The 19,507-nt window shown below is 32.1% G+C and overlaps 2 protein-coding genes across 5 annotated transcripts; both read left to right on the top strand.

Annotated features, from left to right (window-relative positions):
* The first annotated feature begins 3,799 nt into the window (after positions 1-3,799).
* On the top strand, positions 3,800-9,902 carry LOC132060209 (dnaJ protein homolog). Of its 4 annotated transcripts, none has more exons than XM_059453129.1 (7): positions 3,800-3,936; positions 6,006-6,188; positions 7,722-7,887; positions 7,979-8,120; positions 8,211-8,484; positions 8,574-8,772; positions 9,313-9,902. In XM_059453129.1, the coding sequence occupies exons 2-7, from the start codon at positions 6,039-6,041 to the stop codon at positions 9,639-9,641; spliced, it is 1,260 nt and encodes a 419-aa protein (XP_059309112.1). In that variant the 5' UTR covers positions 3,800-3,936; positions 6,006-6,038; the 3' UTR covers positions 9,642-9,902. The 4 variants fall into 4 exon arrangements, with proteins under 4 accessions (XP_059309112.1, XP_059309110.1, XP_059309111.1 ...); XM_059453127.1 differs by having other exon boundaries at positions 3,804-3,936; positions 6,017-6,188; XM_059453128.1 differs by having other exon boundaries at positions 3,814-3,940.
* A 4,970-nt stretch (positions 9,903-14,872) lies between these two features.
* LOC132060963 (putative RING-H2 finger protein ATL71) lies at positions 14,873-15,740 on the top strand. Its single transcript, XM_059453854.1, has one exon. It carries the CDS (start codon positions 14,997-14,999, stop codon positions 15,546-15,548), a length of 552 nt encoding a protein of 183 aa, XP_059309837.1. The 5' UTR covers positions 14,873-14,996; the 3' UTR covers positions 15,549-15,740.
* The last annotated feature ends 3,767 nt before the right edge of the window (positions 15,741-19,507 follow it).

Below are 19,507 nucleotides of genomic sequence, written 5' to 3'. Positions count from 1 at the left end.
ATTTCTAATCTAATTAATTTCAATCACTTTTTTAATACGGAAATATCATCTGAATGATCATACCCCCTAGATTAAAAAAAAATGTTTATAATTATAGGGACTTTAGGAAATATTTCTAACATTAGTTCTAGCACTGTTCAAACTCCGGAAAAAAAAAATCATGGAGTTTCAACTTGTAGAAGTTGAAATTCTAATATATTGTCTTGGGTTCAAAAGACGTATCATGAGTAAAATAATTCTTTTCACATTACTCCGGTACAATTCGGTTAATTTTTAGTTTTTTTTTTTTTTTCAAAAAAATGTCATGTAAAGGTCACAAGTAGAATATAGACTACAATATCATGTATACTTCCATAAGATTTTAGCATGAAACAAAGTTAAGCAAAGACAAAAATTTAGTTCTCACAAGTGAAAAGAAATTAATCAAGATGAGAACATGAAAGACCACAAGAATGGATATTCATCCCACTATTTTAAACCCTACTATGAGATAAAACATATTCAGTTAAGAAAAGAATATCAAAAATTTAGTTCCACAAGTGAAAAGAAATTAATATCAAGATGAGTATTCAAAAGACATCAAGACATATCTCGAAATTATAAATCATACAATATTCCATAAACTTTAAAGATATTCTAATACTCAAATAATGTCTTTTTCAAAGCTCATGTTGGTATTCAAAAGGGTTATTTAAATAGCAAACCAAACCAATTATCGTCGGATCAAACACTACAAGTTTTAAATCGATAAATCAAACCAAACCAATAAAAGCTACTAACGACCCTTTAGAAAATTTGGATTTTTTTCAAGTTTCTCCGTTTTATCAATAAAATCTTTTTCAACGAATTTGAAAATCTTTTCATACAAATATAACTTTTACTTCAAATATTTCTTTTCATCTCTACAAATCAAATAAGATACAACTATAAAACCACCAGATTAAGGTATTTCAAGTCTTGTCTTTGAGTTTCGACAAACTAACAAAACCTGAAATGAGAGACATTAAAATAAAATATTCAATTTAAAAAGATAATTCTCGTAATCCCACAAAAAATAAATATTTCTAATTAATAAGACATGATGAAAATGATCATCATCCCTAAAAAGTACTAAGTCATGCAAAATCCTACGATCGAGAAATATGCTAATAAGTATTAATTACATGACAAAGGAAAAAAATTAAGTTATGAATTTTTGTTGTCTAAATTAACAATGCAAAACTATAGAGACTCAAGAACCTAGTCTTCATCACTCGAAAAATATAAATCATACTTATGTCTTTAAAGATATTCTAATACTATGATCTACATATGCAACTACGGTGTATTTTTAAATACCAAATCAAACCATCTATAGTATTTAGTTAGATCGATAAATATGTATGACCAAACCAATGAAAAATCAAAGTTTTTTCGACTTTGGATTTTTTTATTTCTATATTTTTTTATATTATTTTTGACAAATCTTCATGCAAAATATAACTTTTACTTCAAATATTTCTTCCGCTTTATACAATTATATATTTTTGATAACAAAAATGTGAAATGAGAGATGATTGTAATAAAATATTCAACAAAAAAGATAATTAAATAGCATAAAATAAATATTTCTAATTAATAAGGCATGATAAAAATGATCATCATCTAAAAAATACATGCAAAGTTAAGTACATTAAGTATTAATTACATGATGGAAAAAAATATTAATTTTTATTGTCTAAATTAGCAATGCAAAACTATAGAACAGATCTCCAACATTATTGTCATACTAGAGTTAGAATTGAATTACTTTTGTTATAAGCATTAGGTATTGGTTTGGTTTTGGTTTGAACTTTCTTTGAGTATTTTTTTTTTTGGTTAAAAAATTTATTTGAGTTGCTAACATCTGTGAGCTAGCTATAAAAGTTATTGGAACATTCAAAATTCTAATCCAAGCTTGAAATAATATGTTAAAAGACAAAAACTATAAAAAAAACTTAAGAATATTTATAAATTACATTATAAGTAAATCTTTCATGTATGAAATATGTTGTGAAATAATGCCGGGTTGATTTTGCCGATGACTTTTTAGTTAAACCAAACCAAACTAATTATGATCGATTTTTTTTTTCAATAAACCAAGTCAAACCAAACCACTAATGCTTTTTTTTTCATTGATTCGAACTTGTCATTTTCTTTTGTACATTATCTAATACACACCTTGTAGCTTAAAATCCAAACCGTACCTACTCAAAATGTTAGAACTAATTTAGTTTCAATAGGTGCAGCATAGTAAGTTTTGACTTTCCATCATCCATTATCCCGGAGCCAAGGAAAAAAACTTGATGTTTCATTATTTGTAAACTTAATATATAATATATCTTACCAACATAGAAATTTATTCGGTACAATTTGATTCTTTCTCGGTTTATTTATATAAAATAAAAACATACTTAATTATTTAGTACGATTATAGATTTATATAAAATCTACTGTTTTATTATTAAAAGAAACTTAAAAATCAGGTTGGTACGATGCACTTCGGTCGATTAAATATTTTTTTAACAAAACCGTTGACACTTCTAGTCACGGTCAAGGGCTTGCGATTGCAGCTAGCTTTCAGTCCTAACCTATCAAGATTTCTCATTTTATCTTTAATAAAAAAATTTACATTCTCATTAGTACCTCAAATTTATTTTAAAGGAAAAAGGTCAAAAATACTCCTAAACTATTTGAAATAGGTCAAATTTAGCTTTTGTTACGTTTTTTATTCCAAAATACCCTTGTCATTACGTTTTTGAGTAAAAAATATCCTTCAACTATTTAAAGAGCTCGAAAATACACTTTTTATTAACCATTATTCCAAAACAAAGAAAGATGAGTCAGTTTCCTCCTCATTGCTAAACTTTATACCAATCAAATAATGGGAACATTGGAGTTCAATTTTGACCTGGCGAAGGCACAGCTATGACCACACGAAGTTGAAATTCTAGAACCTTCTATTAGTCCAATCGCTATTAACGCCCCAACAACTAATCTCAGCCGTCCAATTCACTTATTTCAATAAAAGAAGAAATTGCACCGTTTACCCTTCAAATGAGCTAGTTTTTTAAATTTCGCCCTTCAAATGTGTTGGTCTTTATTTTTTCGCTCTTTAAAATGAACTTAGCTGGACATAAGTGTTTTAAGAGTATAAGACATAAATCATGAGATATTATGATGTGAAAATATAAATTTATACGCAAAAAAGTTACTCCATCTGTCTCAATTTATATGACAACCTTTCCTTTTTAGTTTGTCACGTAAAAGAATGTCATTTCTCTATTATTAAAAACAATTTAGCTTCAAAATTCCCCTTTTACCTTAATAAATGATTTAGTCACATGAAAGATTTGTTTTTTTTTTTTAAAATCACAAATTTCAAAAATCTTCTTTTATTTCTTAATTTGTGCCAAGTTAAACGGTATTACATAAATTAGGACGGACACGAAAAAAATATTTATTTTGCCGAAGAGTTAGATTTGCCCCTCTACTCTAAAAAATAAGTTATATTTACTTTTCGTTATACCTCTTTGATATATTTACCCCTATCAGCTACCATCATTCTATAAGATCATATCTGCCTCACTCGTTAAATCCACATGTCTACCTTTATTTTCCTATATGATGCCTACATGAATTTCTTTTTCTCCTAATTTAACATTCCCCCCCCCCCAATTAAACCCGACACACTAACCAAAATAAATCCAAATTCTAAGTACCAAACCCCAACTCGTGTATAACTTACTGTTGAAAGTACAGGGCCAAAAATTATAGACCAACACAAAATAGGGGAGAAAAAGTGCAAAAGCCCCTTCAATAAAACCACGGATCCCACACTAGCCTCCTCCTCCTCTTTTTCCTTCTTCATTCCCAAACACACCTAAAGACCTAATCTTCTCCACCAAGTTTTCATCGGTACGTATCACAATATACAATTTTTTTTTTTTTTTATTGATTTGATTTGTTTCAACTTTTAAGGCTTCATAAGTAGTGAATTAGATTTGTAATTTGTAGGTGAAATTTAGTAATTAAGCGATTCAAAGTGGTCTAAAGTCAATTTTTAATAAGAGCCTATATTTTAATTTTTTTTTCCCATACTTTTTGTTTATAGTGTAGTAATAGATTTGTAATTTGCAGGTAAAATTTTGTACTTAAGCCATTGGATGTGGTCTAAAGTCAATTTTTAATAAGAGACTATATTTACTTTTTTTTTTTTTTTTTTTTCCTTTTCATTTCATACTTTTGTTTATAGTGCAGTATTTTGATTTGATTTGTTTTAGCTTTTAAGGTTTCATAAGTAGTGAATTATATTTGTAGTTTGCATGTGAAATTAAGTAATTAAGAGATTAAAGTGGTCTAAAGTCAATTTTTAATAAGAGCCTATATTTTTTTACTTTTTTTTTTTTACGTACTTTTTGTTTCTAGTGTAGTATTTTGATTTGATTCGTTTTCGTTTTTAAGGTTTCATAAGTACTGAATTATATTTGTAATTTGCAGGGGAAATTATAGTAATTAAGAGATTGAAAGAGGTCTAAAGTCAATTTTTAATAAGAGCCTATATATTTTTTTTTTTACGTACTTTTTGTTTATAGTGTAGTATTTTGATTTGATTTGTTTTAGCTTTTAAGGTTTCATAAGTAGTGAATTATATTTGTAATTTGCAGGTGAAATTATAGTAATTAAGAGATTGAAAGAGGTCTAAAGTCAATTTTTAATAAGAGCTTGTATTTTACTTTTTTTTTTTTCCATACTTTTTGTTTATAGTGTAGTATTTTGATTTGATTTGTTTTAGCTTTTAAGGTTTCATAAGTAGTGAATTAGATTTCTAAATTGCAGGTGAAATTTAGTAATTTAGAGATTGAAAGTAGTCTAAGGTCAATTTTTAATAAGAGCTTGTATTTTACTTTTTTTTTTTCCATACTTTTTGTTTATAGTGTAGTATTTTGATTTGATTTGTTTTAGCTTTTAAGGTTTCATAAGTAGTGAATTGGATTTCTAAATTGCAGGTGAAAATAGTAATTTAGAGATTGAAAGTAGTCTAAGGTCAATTTTTAATAAGAGCCTATATTTTACTCTCTTTTTTTTCCCATAAGTATTTTGATTTGATTTGTTTTAGCTCTTAAGGTTTCATAAGTAGTTAATAGATTTGTAATTTGCAGGTGAAGTTTAGTAATTAAGTGATTCAAGGTGGTCTAAAGTCAAATTTTTTAACAGGAGGCTATATTTCTTTTTTCATACTTTTTGTTTATAGTGTGTATCTTTGATTTGTTTCATAATTAGGGAATATACTAGCAATTTGCAAGCAAAATTTAGTAATTAGGCGATTGAAAGTGGTCCAAAGTCAATTTTAATAAGAGCCTATTTTTCCATACTTCTTGTTTATAGCGTAGTATCACAATATACAAAAATCTTATTGATTTGATTCGATTTAACTTTTAAGGTTTCATAACTAGTGAATTAGATTTGAATTTGCAGGTGAAATTTAGTACTTAAGCGATTTAAATTGGTCTAAAGTCAATTTTTAATAAGAGACTGTTTCTTTTTGTCTTTCATACTTTTTGTTTATAGCGTAGTATCACAATACACAAAAATCTTATTTAGCTTTCATAAGTAGTAATTAAATGTGTAATTTCCAGGTCAAATTTAGTAATTAAGCAATTGAAAGTGCTCTAAAGTCAATTTTTAATAAGAGGCTCTATTTTTGTTTCATACTTTTTGTTTATAGTGTATTATTACAATATACAAAAATCTTATTGATTTGATTCGTTTTAACTTCTAAGGTTTCACAAATAGTGAATAGATTTGTAATTTGCAGGTGAAATTTAGTAATTAAGCGATTGTAAGTGGTCTAAAGTCAATTTATAATAAGATGCTATTTATATTTTTTTTTATAGTGTATATATATCACAGTATGCAAAAATCTTATTGATTTGATTCGTTTTAAGGTTTCATAAGTAGTACTTAATTAGATTTGGAATTTGCAGGTGAATTTGAGTAGTTGTTAAGCGATTGGAAAGATGTTTGGGAGAGCACCAAAGAAGAGTGATAACACGAAGTACTATGAGATGTTGGGAGTTCCCAATAGTGCTTCACAAGATGAGCTAAAGAAAGCTTACCGTAAAGCCGCCATTAAAAACCATCCTGATAAGGGTGGCGATCCTGAAAAAGTAAAGCTTTTATCTTTTTTACTGTTTTGACTTGCTTTTTGTTTATGGATTTGCTAATTTTGTAACCCTTTTTGGGAGCCTGTTATCTTTGTATATATACAGATCAGTGTTTGTAGTTTTTGTTGTGTATCTAGATCCCTCTTAGTTTCCGTTATGGGTTTTGTTTTAGAGCTTAGGAAATTAATTATAGTAGGAAAAATTGAAAGTGGAAGGTTAATACTGTTAGTGAAGCTAAGCTGGAATGGCTCGTGGGATACTAGGAAGAGGCGGCACCAGGATTTGAAGTTGATGAGTTCGGGATTTCAGTCCTTTTGAGCTGAGTTCTAAATTAATAATTTGTACATATTAAATAATTTATTAGAAACAAATATAGGGTTAGAACCAAAGCTACGAGGTTCGTCTAGCTCCCGCCCATGTAACTAGGGCTCAAATCCTAGCAGATACCTGTGTCGGTGGACAGGGGAAGAGTTAATGAGAGGAAAGAGGTTCAATTATGCTGTGCAAATTGGGTAAGGAAAATTCTGATGTAGTGGTAACTGGTAAGAGGGATTTAACAGCTGTTTATAGTCCCAAGCTTTAATCCCAACTGTGCCATTTTAGTATCTTTTGAATCTCCTTAATTAAATTCCTGGCAACGTCAGTGCTGGCGGACACTGCTTATTAGAGGAACGAGTAAGTTGGCAGCAGTGGCGGAGGCAGGAGTTTTGTCAAGGGGATTAAAAAATTAAAGAAGGTTAGAAACTTTGGCCAGCGAGAATGAACCTGCATCATCTTAGAGGCATTGAACCTCCTTTACTGCTGAGCTAAGCTTTTTGTTTATATCAAGGGGATTCGACACTTAATATATATACATAAAACAAAAATTTGACCCTATACACACAGTAATTTTCCGGTGATGAACCCCCTTGATCCACCTAGATGGGCCGATGGTTGGCGCAGACACAAATATTATCAACAGGTTACCCTAAACTCAGGTCTTGCAGTCATTCAATAGGAGTTTTAATCTGCTCACTTCTAGGGTTGACTTAGTTTGTGAGATACCATTTCTTCTGCATGGTATGTTGGAAGTTCAAGTCATAAATGGGATTAAAAGGGAGCCACTGTTGAGATCCCTCCAGGAGTGGAGTGGGTAAAAAAAGAATTTGATCTCGGAAGGAAAGAAAGGTTTTTTGGTTCTTATTTTTCTGCTTAACCGAAGTAGTAGTAGTTAAATGTCTTGGTGTTGCACAACGGTATCTTTAGTTTCACCTCAACTTTTGAGATGTTAGGTATTACGTATTAGGCACTAAAATGCAGCTTACGGGAAATTGCACAGCTATCATGGAATGCTGCACAAAACTTCTGGCTCTTGTAACTCATGAATCATGATTAGCTGGCCCGTTTACATTTTTAATCATTAGTGATGTGTATCTTAGTGTCTCAATATTAGCTATAATTTCCGTGTTTAGTGTTGGTTATGTTTCTTGTTGAGCGGTAGTCGCGATGCTTGTGGTGCAGTAGTTAAGTTATTGTATTTTAAATTTTATATTTCAGTTTAAAGAGATTGCTCAAGCCTATGAGGTTTTGAGTGACCCAGAGAAGCGTGAGATTTATGATCAGTACGGCGAAGATGCTATTAAGGAAGGAATGGGTGGTGGAGGTGGTGGACACGACCCATTTGACATATTCCAGTCATTCTTTGGTGGAGGCGGCTTTGGCGGTATGTTTCCTAAGTGTGTTTGTAATTGAAGTTACTGATTTCTTTCATGCATCTCTGATTTCTCATGGATGCGGATTATTTTGATGTCCAGGTGGTGGAAGTAGCAGAGGAAGAAGGCAAAGGAGAGGGGAGGATGTTGTCCATCCTCTCAAGGTTTCTTTGGAGGATCTTTACAATGGGACATCAAAGAAGCTATCACTATCTCGCAATGTGTTGTGCAAAAAGTGCAAAGGGTGAGTATGCAATGTGGTTATTTATATATGACATAATCTACTTATGTTTTATGACGTTCTGCTGAAATGGTGCTATATATGTATTTCCAGAGTTGGGTCTAAATCAGGTGCTTCAATGAAATGTTCGGGATGTCAAGGGTCCGGAATGAAAGTTTCTATCAGACAACTTGGTCCCATGATCCAGCAGATGCAGCACGCTTGTAATGATTGTAAGGGTACTGGTGAGAAAATCAATGAGAAAGATAGGTGCCCACAGTGTAAGGGTGAGAAAGTTGTGCAGGAGAAGAAGGTGTTGGAAGTTAACGTGGATAAGGGTATGCAGAATGGACAAAAGATAACATTCCCAGGAGAGGCTGACGAAGCTGTAAGATATGCAACAAACTGTTTGAAATACTTCGTTTCTTAATGACCAAAACTTTGTTGATCTTTAACATAGTTTCTGTTCTATTGCAGCCTGACACTATCACTGGAGACATAGTTTTTATCTTGCAACAGAAGGAACATCCCAAGTTTAAGCGCAAGGGAGATGATCTCTTTGTAGAACACACCTTGACCTTGGCTGAGGCTCTATGTGGTTTCCAGTTCGTCTTGACTCACCTAGACAATAGACAGCTGCTAATTAAGACCCAACCTGGAGAAGTTGTCAAGCCTGGTAAGCCAAAGAAACTCAATAATGGGCTTTTGATTCTTATATTTGTACAAGTATCATTTTCAATGTATAAGGCTTTTTTGTCATGGCAGGTGCTTTCAGTATTAACTTAATTTCCGTGATGTGAATACTGATAGATTTCCTTGCATTTGTATCCTTTTATTTGAGCCTGCAAACTGGTAACTGGACAGTTGTCATGTTTTTCCTCTGTTCTTATTGTTCGTGTCCCTTTTATTTCCTCTGTTTTTTTCCCCCCTTCCCTTTTTTAAAAACCAAACGTGCATACTGAGTCTGCTTTTGTGGTCTTATTCTGTTTCTCACCCGCTCCCTATCTATATGGTGACCATGCTTTGACAAGCATACGCGTCCACATGACTGTCTCTTGCTCATGGTTACACGATCTTCTTGCTGATTTACTTCTATTGTGAAAAACATATCAGGGGTGGGGGGTATTCTGTGGTTGGTGTTTCTGTACAAGTTTTATATAAATATCCTTGTGTTTTTACTGATCATGTAATTGCTTCTTTTTCTTTTGCACCCTAGATCAATTTAAGGGCATAAATGACGAAGGAATGCCGATGTACCAAAGGCCATTCATGAGAGGGAAGCTATACATTCACTTCACCGTGGATTTCCCAGACACCTTAACTCCAGAGCTGTGCAAGAATCTTGAAGCAGTGCTGCCCCCAAAGCCTAAAACTCAGAAGTCTGATATGGAACTGGACGACTGCGAGGAGACAACTTTGCATGATGTGAACATCGAAGAGGAGATGCGTAGGAAGCAGCAGCAGCGGGCCCAAGAGGCATACGATGAAGATGATGACGACGATATGCATGGTGGTGCGCAAAGAGTGCAGTGCGCACAACAGTAATTTGATACTCTGTCAGGAGTTAATTCAATCAAGGGGAAGTATCAAGCCCCGGTCTTGGGTTTGATAATAGGGCTGATAAGAAGTGACAGTCAGGAACAACATTGCTTCTAGTAGGAGATAGATTATGACTTTGGAATATTATTTATGCAGAATTGATATTGTAAGCAAAATTTTGTGATTGACAAATTGTAAGAGTGCCGAGAGATATTTGCAATTTGTTTTGATTCACAGCTTTATTCAATTATTTGAGTATCTCGTCCAGACTGATGATATAAAGGGTCATACCTTTGATTATTTTTCAATATATCCTACTTCACTCCCTTATAATGCCTTCCCAACTGTCTTTGATTAATGTTTTATTTTAGGGCGTGAAAGAAAAATTAGTATAACAATTTAATTGACCTCTTATACTGAAGACAATAGTAGTGAAGCCCAATCAATAATATGAGTTGGATGCTTCTGCAACATGAAAGGAACTGAGACTCGAGGGCCTCTGCCCTTTGAATCTAGCTATTTTTCTGTTCTTTAAAGAGCTGGGATTTGGGTCAATATTTGCTCTCAAAAAGGGTGTTCGAAGGGATTCGATGGGACACAAACGATGGCTAGTGGTTTTGAGTAGTGCAAATTGAATCTTTGTATTGTGAGTAGGCTGTGGATAAAGGGAACTCATCCGAATTGTGAGAATAGCTTGTTTGGATGGTTGTTACCTATTGTATTATACAATCAAACCTCTCTGTAATTGTCATTCGTGATAACAACATTTCACTATAACGGCCTGATTTTCTCCGGAATCGATTTTTCATGTTATATTTTACTTCTCTATAACAACATTCTACCTATAGCAGCGCTGACATTCATTATAGCGGTACACTCTTTGTAAAATTACCTCTCTATATCAGCCATATTTAAATATTGTGTAATAATATTTTGTAATAATGTATAAAAATAAAAAGCTATCGTTAAGAGTCAGTTGTTGCTTGGCGTCGGATAGAAGAGTCAATTGTTAAGCTTTTAGACAGCCAAGGGAAAGTTATTGAATTCTCTTTTGTTAAAAGTTTGAACAAAATTCTTTGTCAATTCAAGCGTTATATTATCACTAAGAGACTGGAATTTACGAAACAACCTACGATTGTAGAATTCTTACGTCAAATTTGAAATATTTAAATTGTCAATTAAGTTTAAATGCATATGTTCCTTAGATTTTAGTTCTTTATTGGTATTGGTACAACTAGTTATGGATATATTAGTAATTTATTAGTGTTTTTTATTTTTAATTAATGAGATATGAAAATCAATTGAGATTTTAAATTACAAGTATATTGTTTTCATTTATATGTAACATAAAAAGACCGAAAATATAATTGTTTGCGTAATTTTGTTTATAATAGCTAAGTGAGATTTAAACATAAATGTCAGTATACATACATAATAAAGACCTCACTATAGCAACCATGAAATATTCAGACAAACGTTGCCATTATAGAGAGGTTTGACGGTATATGTTGTTAGTTTAAATACAATATTTGTTCTGGTTGTTACTTAAATTTTATTTTATTGTATCATATCGTTAAGTTCATCGCTAGTAACAACGAAAAGTCCTGTTTTATATAACGACCAATTTGGTGTTATCGCGTCGTTAGCTTATTTATTTTTTCACATTTTATCTTTACTTATTATCTAATAATTATATTGTCTTTACTTATTATCTAATAATTATATTTTATCCTTTATCGTACCTTTTTATGATAGCTCTACACCGTACCTTATCTTTCTTGTAGGTTTATCCTTCAACTTTTTGATATTTAACATTATGTAACGACAGAAAACGATACGGTCTATTCAAACGTTGCATTCATCAAAACTATACAGTACAAAAGTGTAACTAGTATTTACCGGTAAATACTACATCAACTTTTGCGGGAAGTTGTGACCAACTGCAACAAGGAATGGGGAGTTGTAGTTGTAGTTGTAGGGAACTGGCTGAATATATAAACCTTGTGGTTCCTGTAAGATCGTAGTGTAAAGGGGCCGCTTACACTTGAGAATTGAAACGTTCCGCCTCAGACAGCTTCATCCTCGGGAATTGCCTTGTCATAGTCATGTGGATCGTTGGTTACGTTGGAAATGGCGATTAAACTCAATGTCAGATTTCTAGAAATTGATGCAGCTTGGTATGGTTCATAGCACCACCAACAAATTGCAAGGTTTAATTAGTACATGTTCGTTAATCAGGGACTTAAAATCAAGTCGTTGCATGGGGTTCAAGAATTTGCATGTTTCGGGCCTAGTAAATCTGGAGAACTTGGAGATAACGAGGTGTAAAAAACTCGAGAAGGTAGAAATCTGGGCTCTTTGGTGTGCCTTTGGAAGAATACCCGACGACACTTGAACCAGAATTGTTGCCATGCACAATCGATATTTTAGATGGTCATAAAACTTTCGAATATCTCCACTTGGAAGCTACCACCATGACGGACCAGCAGTTCGAATATCAGTTATCCATGTTTCCATCCCTTGAAGTTTTAGAACTCCAAGGATACCATGTAATGAAAAATATAAAACTTGTGAGTGAAAAACTTAGAGATTCAGATTGTGGCATTGGCAGAATCTGAAGCAAGTGAACATACTGGCTCCAAATCTAATGGCATTCTGTTTTGAGGGTTACAAAATGCCATTCTCAATCTCGACTATGGATCTTTCTAAACTGGAACGAGGCAGACTCGATATTTATCTGCATTCATCTGATTCTTTCAACTTTGGAGATGTGGACACAGGTTGGTACAAGAATCTTCTATGCTTCGTTCAAGAGTTCAACTATTCTAATGGCCTGAAATTAGTATTTCATTGCCAGGAGAGTATTCTTATTTATGAAGCTCCACGAGCAATTCTGCTTCCACGTACTCGAAAACTGGATCTATACCTTGAGAGTCCTACGACGTGTCTTAAGTCATTTGTCAATGAAATGATGTTTGCTCAGCCCAAGATAGTATCCATAGTGCATGGCATTGACAGCAAACTTGTCCAGATTTTCCATGAGACGACAACAGCATAAACGAAGAAGCAAAACAGAAGGCTAAAAGAAGTCACTACTCACAAAGGCGCAGCTGAGGATGGTGGCTCGTCTCGTTTGTGTACTTGGCTGAAATCCAAGTCTCTAATTGAACAGATTACCACTTTTAATTTTAAATGGCAATAACCTCCTCTGCTCTAGATCTCTTCATCGATCTTTTACATAATATTGCTTGCTTTTTGAGTTTATGGAATGAATGCCCTGCATGCCCCTATTTGGCCTTAAAATAAAAAAAATCTATGAGACGGTTTGAAGTTTGAACCAGTTCTCAGATCTTCTACTATACAGACGGTCATTTTCATCTAAGATTGACAAATCTAACTATTTTTTGTTGATAAGAGATCTTGGATCAATGGATATCAACCGACAGTAATTTGTTGGTCCATTTAATTAATGTATCCTCTTCCACCATCTATAAGATCATACTGAACAACTACTTTGAGGAAGATACCACTGCTTCATACTATTACATATTTATAGTGATAAATCTCATGCCAACGAGTATTAGTTTTTTGTTGAGTGAGCTCGAACAGGAACCAACACAAGATTAAAGCATGTTTAGCTAGCTCAATAGTGTATAACCTACTAGAATGAAGCATAGCGAGAATTAAAGCATTTCGTTGAGTTTCTCTAGCAAGTACCCTTTTAGAAGCTCAATTTGTAGGACTAGCAAGAACACTTGAAGGTGTGCATGCATTTTGAAAGAGTGCTAAACTCTTACTTGAACAAGTGCCAGTCAAACAAAAAGAGTTAACCTAAAGTGGTGGTTTAGTCAATTAGAGAACGTGCAACAACTGAATTCAACATGCTCTTAATTAGAATAGTTACTCCAATCCGAACGGCTATCTCAACAAAGAGAGTCATATTCACTTTCCTCAGGTAAAACCTTAAAGTAGTTGGACCTTCATATTGTCAAAACTCAGCCTATTCGTAGATATTTTGGAATTGGAAGTCACCTTTCTTTTCAAGAAAGCATATATTTCCAACCGATTTTATTGACTTGAAGGAAGAATTATGAGAAAGTTTCCACTAGATCAATTATTCCATTGGTCGACGTAATTGCCTTGGCTTTTTAACGCAGCTTTGCTGAAAACTAAAGTTATTATATTGGATGAGAAATATATCACCAAGTGTCGCATAGAAATTTACTCCCTCAATTTCAATTTGTGTGATATTAGTTTCTTATTAGTTCGCTCAAAAGATAATGACATGTTTTCATAATTGGAACATTTAACTATAAATTTCTTATTTTGTCCTTAATGGGAAGCTTTTTTAGCAGGTAAAAGTTGTATCTTCTTTAAAACCACAAGTTTCAAAAATTACATATTTTTGGTTAAATTTGGACCGAATCAAACTATATTACATAAATTGAGATAACAAAAGTACAAAATTTATTCCAGTTTTTACACTGGAGAATGAATGTTTAAGTGATCTGTCACCTATAATTACAGGGGTTGAAAAGTGATTACTCTTGAATTTTGCCCCAATTTATACTGCATAAGTTTTCCTCATATAAATTCCTTAGTCTCCACCAGTTGGTTAAAGTCAACAAGGATAGAGAATGAGTTTCTACTATCTATCAGTTTCTAGTTGACCTTTAACATGGCTATTACGAGTGCTAACTAGCCAAGTTGCAATCTTAGGAAAATACATGACTTGTCACTGGGGTAATGACCTCAACTTGTCCCACCAACTACCCACAAATATAAAACAAATAATTTAAATTATATACACTAATATTATAATGATTTTTTACACGATCGATATCTTTGGACCTATTATAGCATATTATTTATCATTTTTATCAAGTTATCAATAAATACTCACCATAGAAATTTACTTACAATTATCACTATCTTATACTTCTTCCGTCCTAATTTATGTGATACAGTTTGACTAGGCACAAAATTTAAGAAAAAAGAAAGACTTTTGAAACTAGTGATATAAAACACGTCATAGATATTTGTGTGGCTGTAAATCATTTCATTAAGGGTAAAAGATAAAATTTTAAGTTAAATTGTTTTTAAATATAGAAATGTATCATTCTTTTTGGGACAAATTAATAAAAAGAACAGTTCAGTGGAAAAAGCATATCCCCTTCAGCTTCTTTTCTTGATCAACCCTCTTTAGATTAATTGAGTCCTTCATATGGCATCATGTCTCTCACTAACACACACACACACACACATATAAAGCCTAGCTACTTAAATAATTAAATGCATCTCCCTTTTCTTTCAATCTCTCAAATTCTTCTCCCTTAAAGCCTCAAAAAATCCAAAGCCTCCATGTTTTTCTTCTTCACCATGAACAACACAATTGTAGAAGATAGAGAAGGTCCTCATGATATTGAGTTAAGTGAAGAAGCCTTTGGGAAGAATTATGCCTATGGAATTGGATTTTCACTTGGACTCCTAATATTATTTTCAGTCATGGCCTATGCTTCTTACTTATGTATCCAATCGCGATCGCGCAACAATCCTAACGTGCCTAATAGTTCATCATCTTCTTCTCATGGTAGCTCTACAATAGTTGATAATGAATTGGTTCTTATTCAACAAGGTATTGATGAAGAAATTTTGAGAAACTATCCAAAGTTATTGTATTCTCAAGCTAAAGTTCATTATCACAAAGAGGACATTGATGATGATATTGCCTCTGGATGCTCAATTTGCTTGGCTGATTATAAAGACAATGATATGCTAAGGATATTGTCTAATTGTGGTCATATTTATCATGTCAATTGTATTGACCCTTGGCTAAGGCTTCATCCAACTTGCCCTATTTGTAGAAATTCTCCACTTCCAACTCCATTGCCTACTCCGTTTGCAATGAGGTAAAGTTGAGTCCATCACTCATCAACTATTTCTTCCTAATCCTTCAGTATTCAAAATTCATTAGTCTGATATATTTGAATTTGCATCGCGCAAGATTCACCGAAGGGAAGCTCTATTTAAGAATTTTTTTCCGTCCTCACGGCTCGGGGGCATCACTCTTGATTAAGAGTAAAGTAATCTCATCTATTCCACCATAGTAAAGTAATCTCATCTATTCCACCATACTCCATCCGTGAGGATCACCCCTCATCAACAAGCTTATTCAAGAGGATATTTGGTTTCCTTCCTCTTCCTGTTTTTTTTTTTTTTTGTGTTGATGTTCTCTCTCTCTTTCTTTTTTCTTTTCTAAAAGTCTGTATAAAATCTAAGTAACCACACTCTTTAGCTTATTTAGATGTAAAGATGAAGTAAATACTACCAAATTAGGGAATTTTTGCAAAGTGCCGTTCTTTTCAATTTGTTTTCTTGTCCACATGTGTTTGTATTTTTTATTTCAAACAATTGTCTTTTATCTCTCATTTAAACGTTTCACTTGCTAGTTTTGAAAAAAGGAGGAGGTAAGTAATGACTTTTTATTAAGACGCACAGTCAGGCGCTTGGGTATAAGCCTTACAGAACAAAGCTCACACTTGAGTTTCGCGAAGAAAACCTTTTAAAAAGGGTGTAGATCATAAACACCACAAGTAAATAAATTATAAAATGCCAATTTATAAGGAATAACGCAAATCATGCATATGGTCAATCATATGGATGGCTTTTGAGCTGGCCAAAAAAGAAAGAGAGATGCATCATACTTCGATGAATTCTAATATGTTTCCACTTTATAGGAATTTTATGTATCATATATACATTCTATTACATTTTATTTAAGATATAAAGTTTAAATTATCATCTTCTTTAATTTTCTGATAATGATAATTAATTTCCATGTGAAGATATGGATCTAAAAAGATTTAGTAGTAGTATTTAAGAATTATAAGAAATATGTTTATTATGGGTCTGTTCAAATACAATGATCAGTAAGGCAGTCAGGAATGAATTTGTTGCATTTTGGATCTCGTAGCCACATATATAATAAAACATAATCAGTCAATTGATTTAAAAATTTATAAAGAAATTAACACAATTGATTGAGAAAATCAATCAAACTTTTAGAAAATAGAAAATAGATATTTGTGTGTTACGTTGCGAAATATGAGGAGAAAAAAAGCTTCTTACAATATCCTTTACCATTTAAAGACTCTCATGGAGGACGAAGACGAATTAGGTGAGTACTCTGCAAATTCATTAATTAATCAGCAAATTATAATAAATTTGTCTTTACTATCAAAGGATATGAAATGAATAGGATTCCTTCAATCTTAATCAGAAGTCTTGTTTGAACTTTGAAAATAGAAAAAATCTTAATTGAGAGCGTTTCTTCCTTTAGTAAATCTTACGCAATGTGAATTCAAGTTAACTGGGTCCTAAAACAATACCAGACACGAGATAGAAACAAAAAAAGTAAAAAAAATAAATTTTGTCTTTTAAGTAGAATATAATGATAGACAATTAGAGTAACAATTTTGGTTGGAGGTATGGCAGCGAAATTAATAGGTGGATGATTGTGGATAGTTTATCACCAACCTCCCCCATACCAATATACACATTCTTCCAAGGTGGGACCCAAAAAACCCAGCTCACCTCCATTCAAGGGTGTGGCCGAAGTAGTTAATGAAATAGAAGGAGAATTATGAGCTCACGTTCAAATTTCAGTTTAGGCAAAAAAAAAAAAAATAGGTGATTTCTTTAATCTATTTAAGTCATGGTAGACAAAGTATATATATATATATATATATATATATATGTGGGAGATAACAAGTACCTGATAAAACAGTTGAAGTGCACACATACTCTCACTCGCTATGAAACAAGAACAAAAAGCAGGTGACACGCACTTAATGACTATATTTACTCAAGACATCTGGTCGAAGTGCGCATAAGCTGACTTTTCTCATACTCAATTTTGCTAGGTTTCCTGAATCATGTAATATTAAAACTGGGAAGCTCCCAAGTTTAAAGTTGAAAGACCATTTTACCCTTCACTTAAACACGATTTATGATAAAAAAAAAAACATAAAATTAAATAAAAATAAATAGCATCAGGCAAAATAAAAGTTAGTGCATCTTCAATAGGAAATCAATAGCTAATTTACTTCCAGTCAAAACACTTTTGGATGAGTAGTGTTCAGAAATCATATTGTTTAGTGTTTACATTGTAGTTTGTAAAAGTAACAGTCACTTTAGCCGTTAATTAGATTTAATAGAATTCCAAATTAATAGCCAACTTAATTCTTTGTGCATTTATCTTGCCAAAATGAAATGATCAATGGCCATATTTGTTGTGGAAACAAAACTTGATATCTGAAGGCCAAGAATAACGTGCAGAAGGTGAAAAGTTATTACATTTAAATAGTAGTCTGATAAGTATTAATTAGGCAATTATTATTTATCAAAAGTAAGAAACTCTAGAAATTGAAGAGTCATCAACTAAATAAATATAGGCTTATTCAATTAATAAATATGTGAAAGAAAAGTTCAAAGAACATTAATCAATAAACAACTATATAAAGGCAAGAAATGGTATCCATTTTCCTCAAGGGTGCTTTTCGATTTAGCAGATTTTTTTTAAATTTTCTTTTTTGTTTTCTTTATTTTTTTTCCTCGCCTTTTTCCCCTTAAAGAAACATTTATAGAGAATATAAAAATGGAGAGAAGATATGAAGAATTAATGACTGATGGATGCCGGAATCAACTCCCATCACCTTCATATTTCACAGATGATGAAGACCACTATCTCCATCTATGGAACTAGCGAAGATTCGTGAGCTATTGAAGGGAGGGGGTTGGTTTATCTAAAAGAGTGATTTTAGAATTGTCACTATATGATTGATTGATATTGTGTGTTATGATTTCTTACTCTCTTATTTTTTTCTATTTGGTAAGGAATATATGAATTGTCATGGTTATAAGATGGAGATTATTTTGATATGAAAGTAACATGAATTTTTACTTTATAAATATTCATTTGAGTTCTCAGATATTACTTTGTAATTTTCTATTGTCTTTTCACCCTCTCTTTTGGTGCTTCCTTAATTTCTTCTTCTTTTTTCTTCCATATTTAGAGATATATATTTTGGACAACTAATTTAATTTTTTTTCGTAATATTTTGCAGGCAAATTGGATCTCACATGGTATTTTCATAATTAGTCTATAAAAGATAAGTTTCTAACAATTAGGAGCCCGTTTGGATTAGCTAAAAGATAAGTTTCTAACAATTAAAATAAGTTAATTAGGCCCGTTTTTGGCTTAAAACATCTAAAAGCAGAACATAAAAGCCAAAAAAAAAATATAAATTTTTACCCCAACTTATTTTTTTTTGACTGCTTTCTTTTTTAAGCCCATCCAAACAGGCTGTTGAATTGTTGAAAAACTATTTACTTCAAGAAAATTATTGTCCTTCTGCCTTATTTTTCTTTTGTCTTAATATTAAAAAGCCTGAATTCTTTGAGAGGCATTATTGAGAGTTGGTGGAACAAAAAGTATTATAAGAATATATTGGAGATTAATTTGTGGTGAATTTTGTAGTATTAGAGGTTTTATTGAATTCCTTCTAATATAAATTCTTTAATAGAGTTTAAGAAATATAATGTATCCTTATTGAAAGTAAAAGGTATTTTCATTTTTAAGTGGCAATAAATATCAATAGAGTGGGCTCACTATTCATCGATTTGAGCTTGGATTTTTACCCCTAAAATTTCGTGTAATGCATCGCATATTCTAAAATTATTTACATCGTTTAAAAATATTTTGTATTGATTAGAGCATGGGATACACGTGTGTTGTACGATTCGAAAACTAGTATAAAAAAAAATTCCTAACCCCTTTGAACTTATTTTCGCATGTTAGAAGGTAAGGTATC

The sequence above is a fragment of the Lycium ferocissimum genome, chromosome 6, assembly GCF_029784015.1.
Source record: "Lycium ferocissimum isolate CSIRO_LF1 chromosome 6, AGI_CSIRO_Lferr_CH_V1, whole genome shotgun sequence".
NCBI classification, from domain to species: Eukaryota; Viridiplantae; Streptophyta; class Magnoliopsida; order Solanales; family Solanaceae; genus Lycium; species Lycium ferocissimum.
The sequence above is the reverse complement of the archived record's forward strand: the minus strand, read 5'-3'. Positions and strand labels throughout refer to the sequence as shown.

Excerpts from the sequence above, each read along its gene's own strand:
- LOC132060209 (XM_059453129.1), top strand. The coding sequence starts at position 6,039 with ATGTTTGGGAGAGCACCAAAGAAGAGTGATAACACGAAGTACTATGAG. Across the intron at positions 6,189-7,721 it reads AGGGTGGCGATCCTGAAAAA|TTTAAAGAGATTGCTCAAGC; the intron begins GTAAAGCTTTTA and ends TTTATATTTCAG. Across the intron at positions 8,485-8,573 it reads CAGGAGAGGCTGACGAAGCT|CCTGACACTATCACTGGAGA; the intron begins GTAAGATATGCA and ends GTTCTATTGCAG.
- LOC132060963 (XM_059453854.1), top strand. The coding sequence starts at position 14,997 with ATGTTTTTCTTCTTCACCATGAACAACACAATTGTAGAAGATAGAGAA.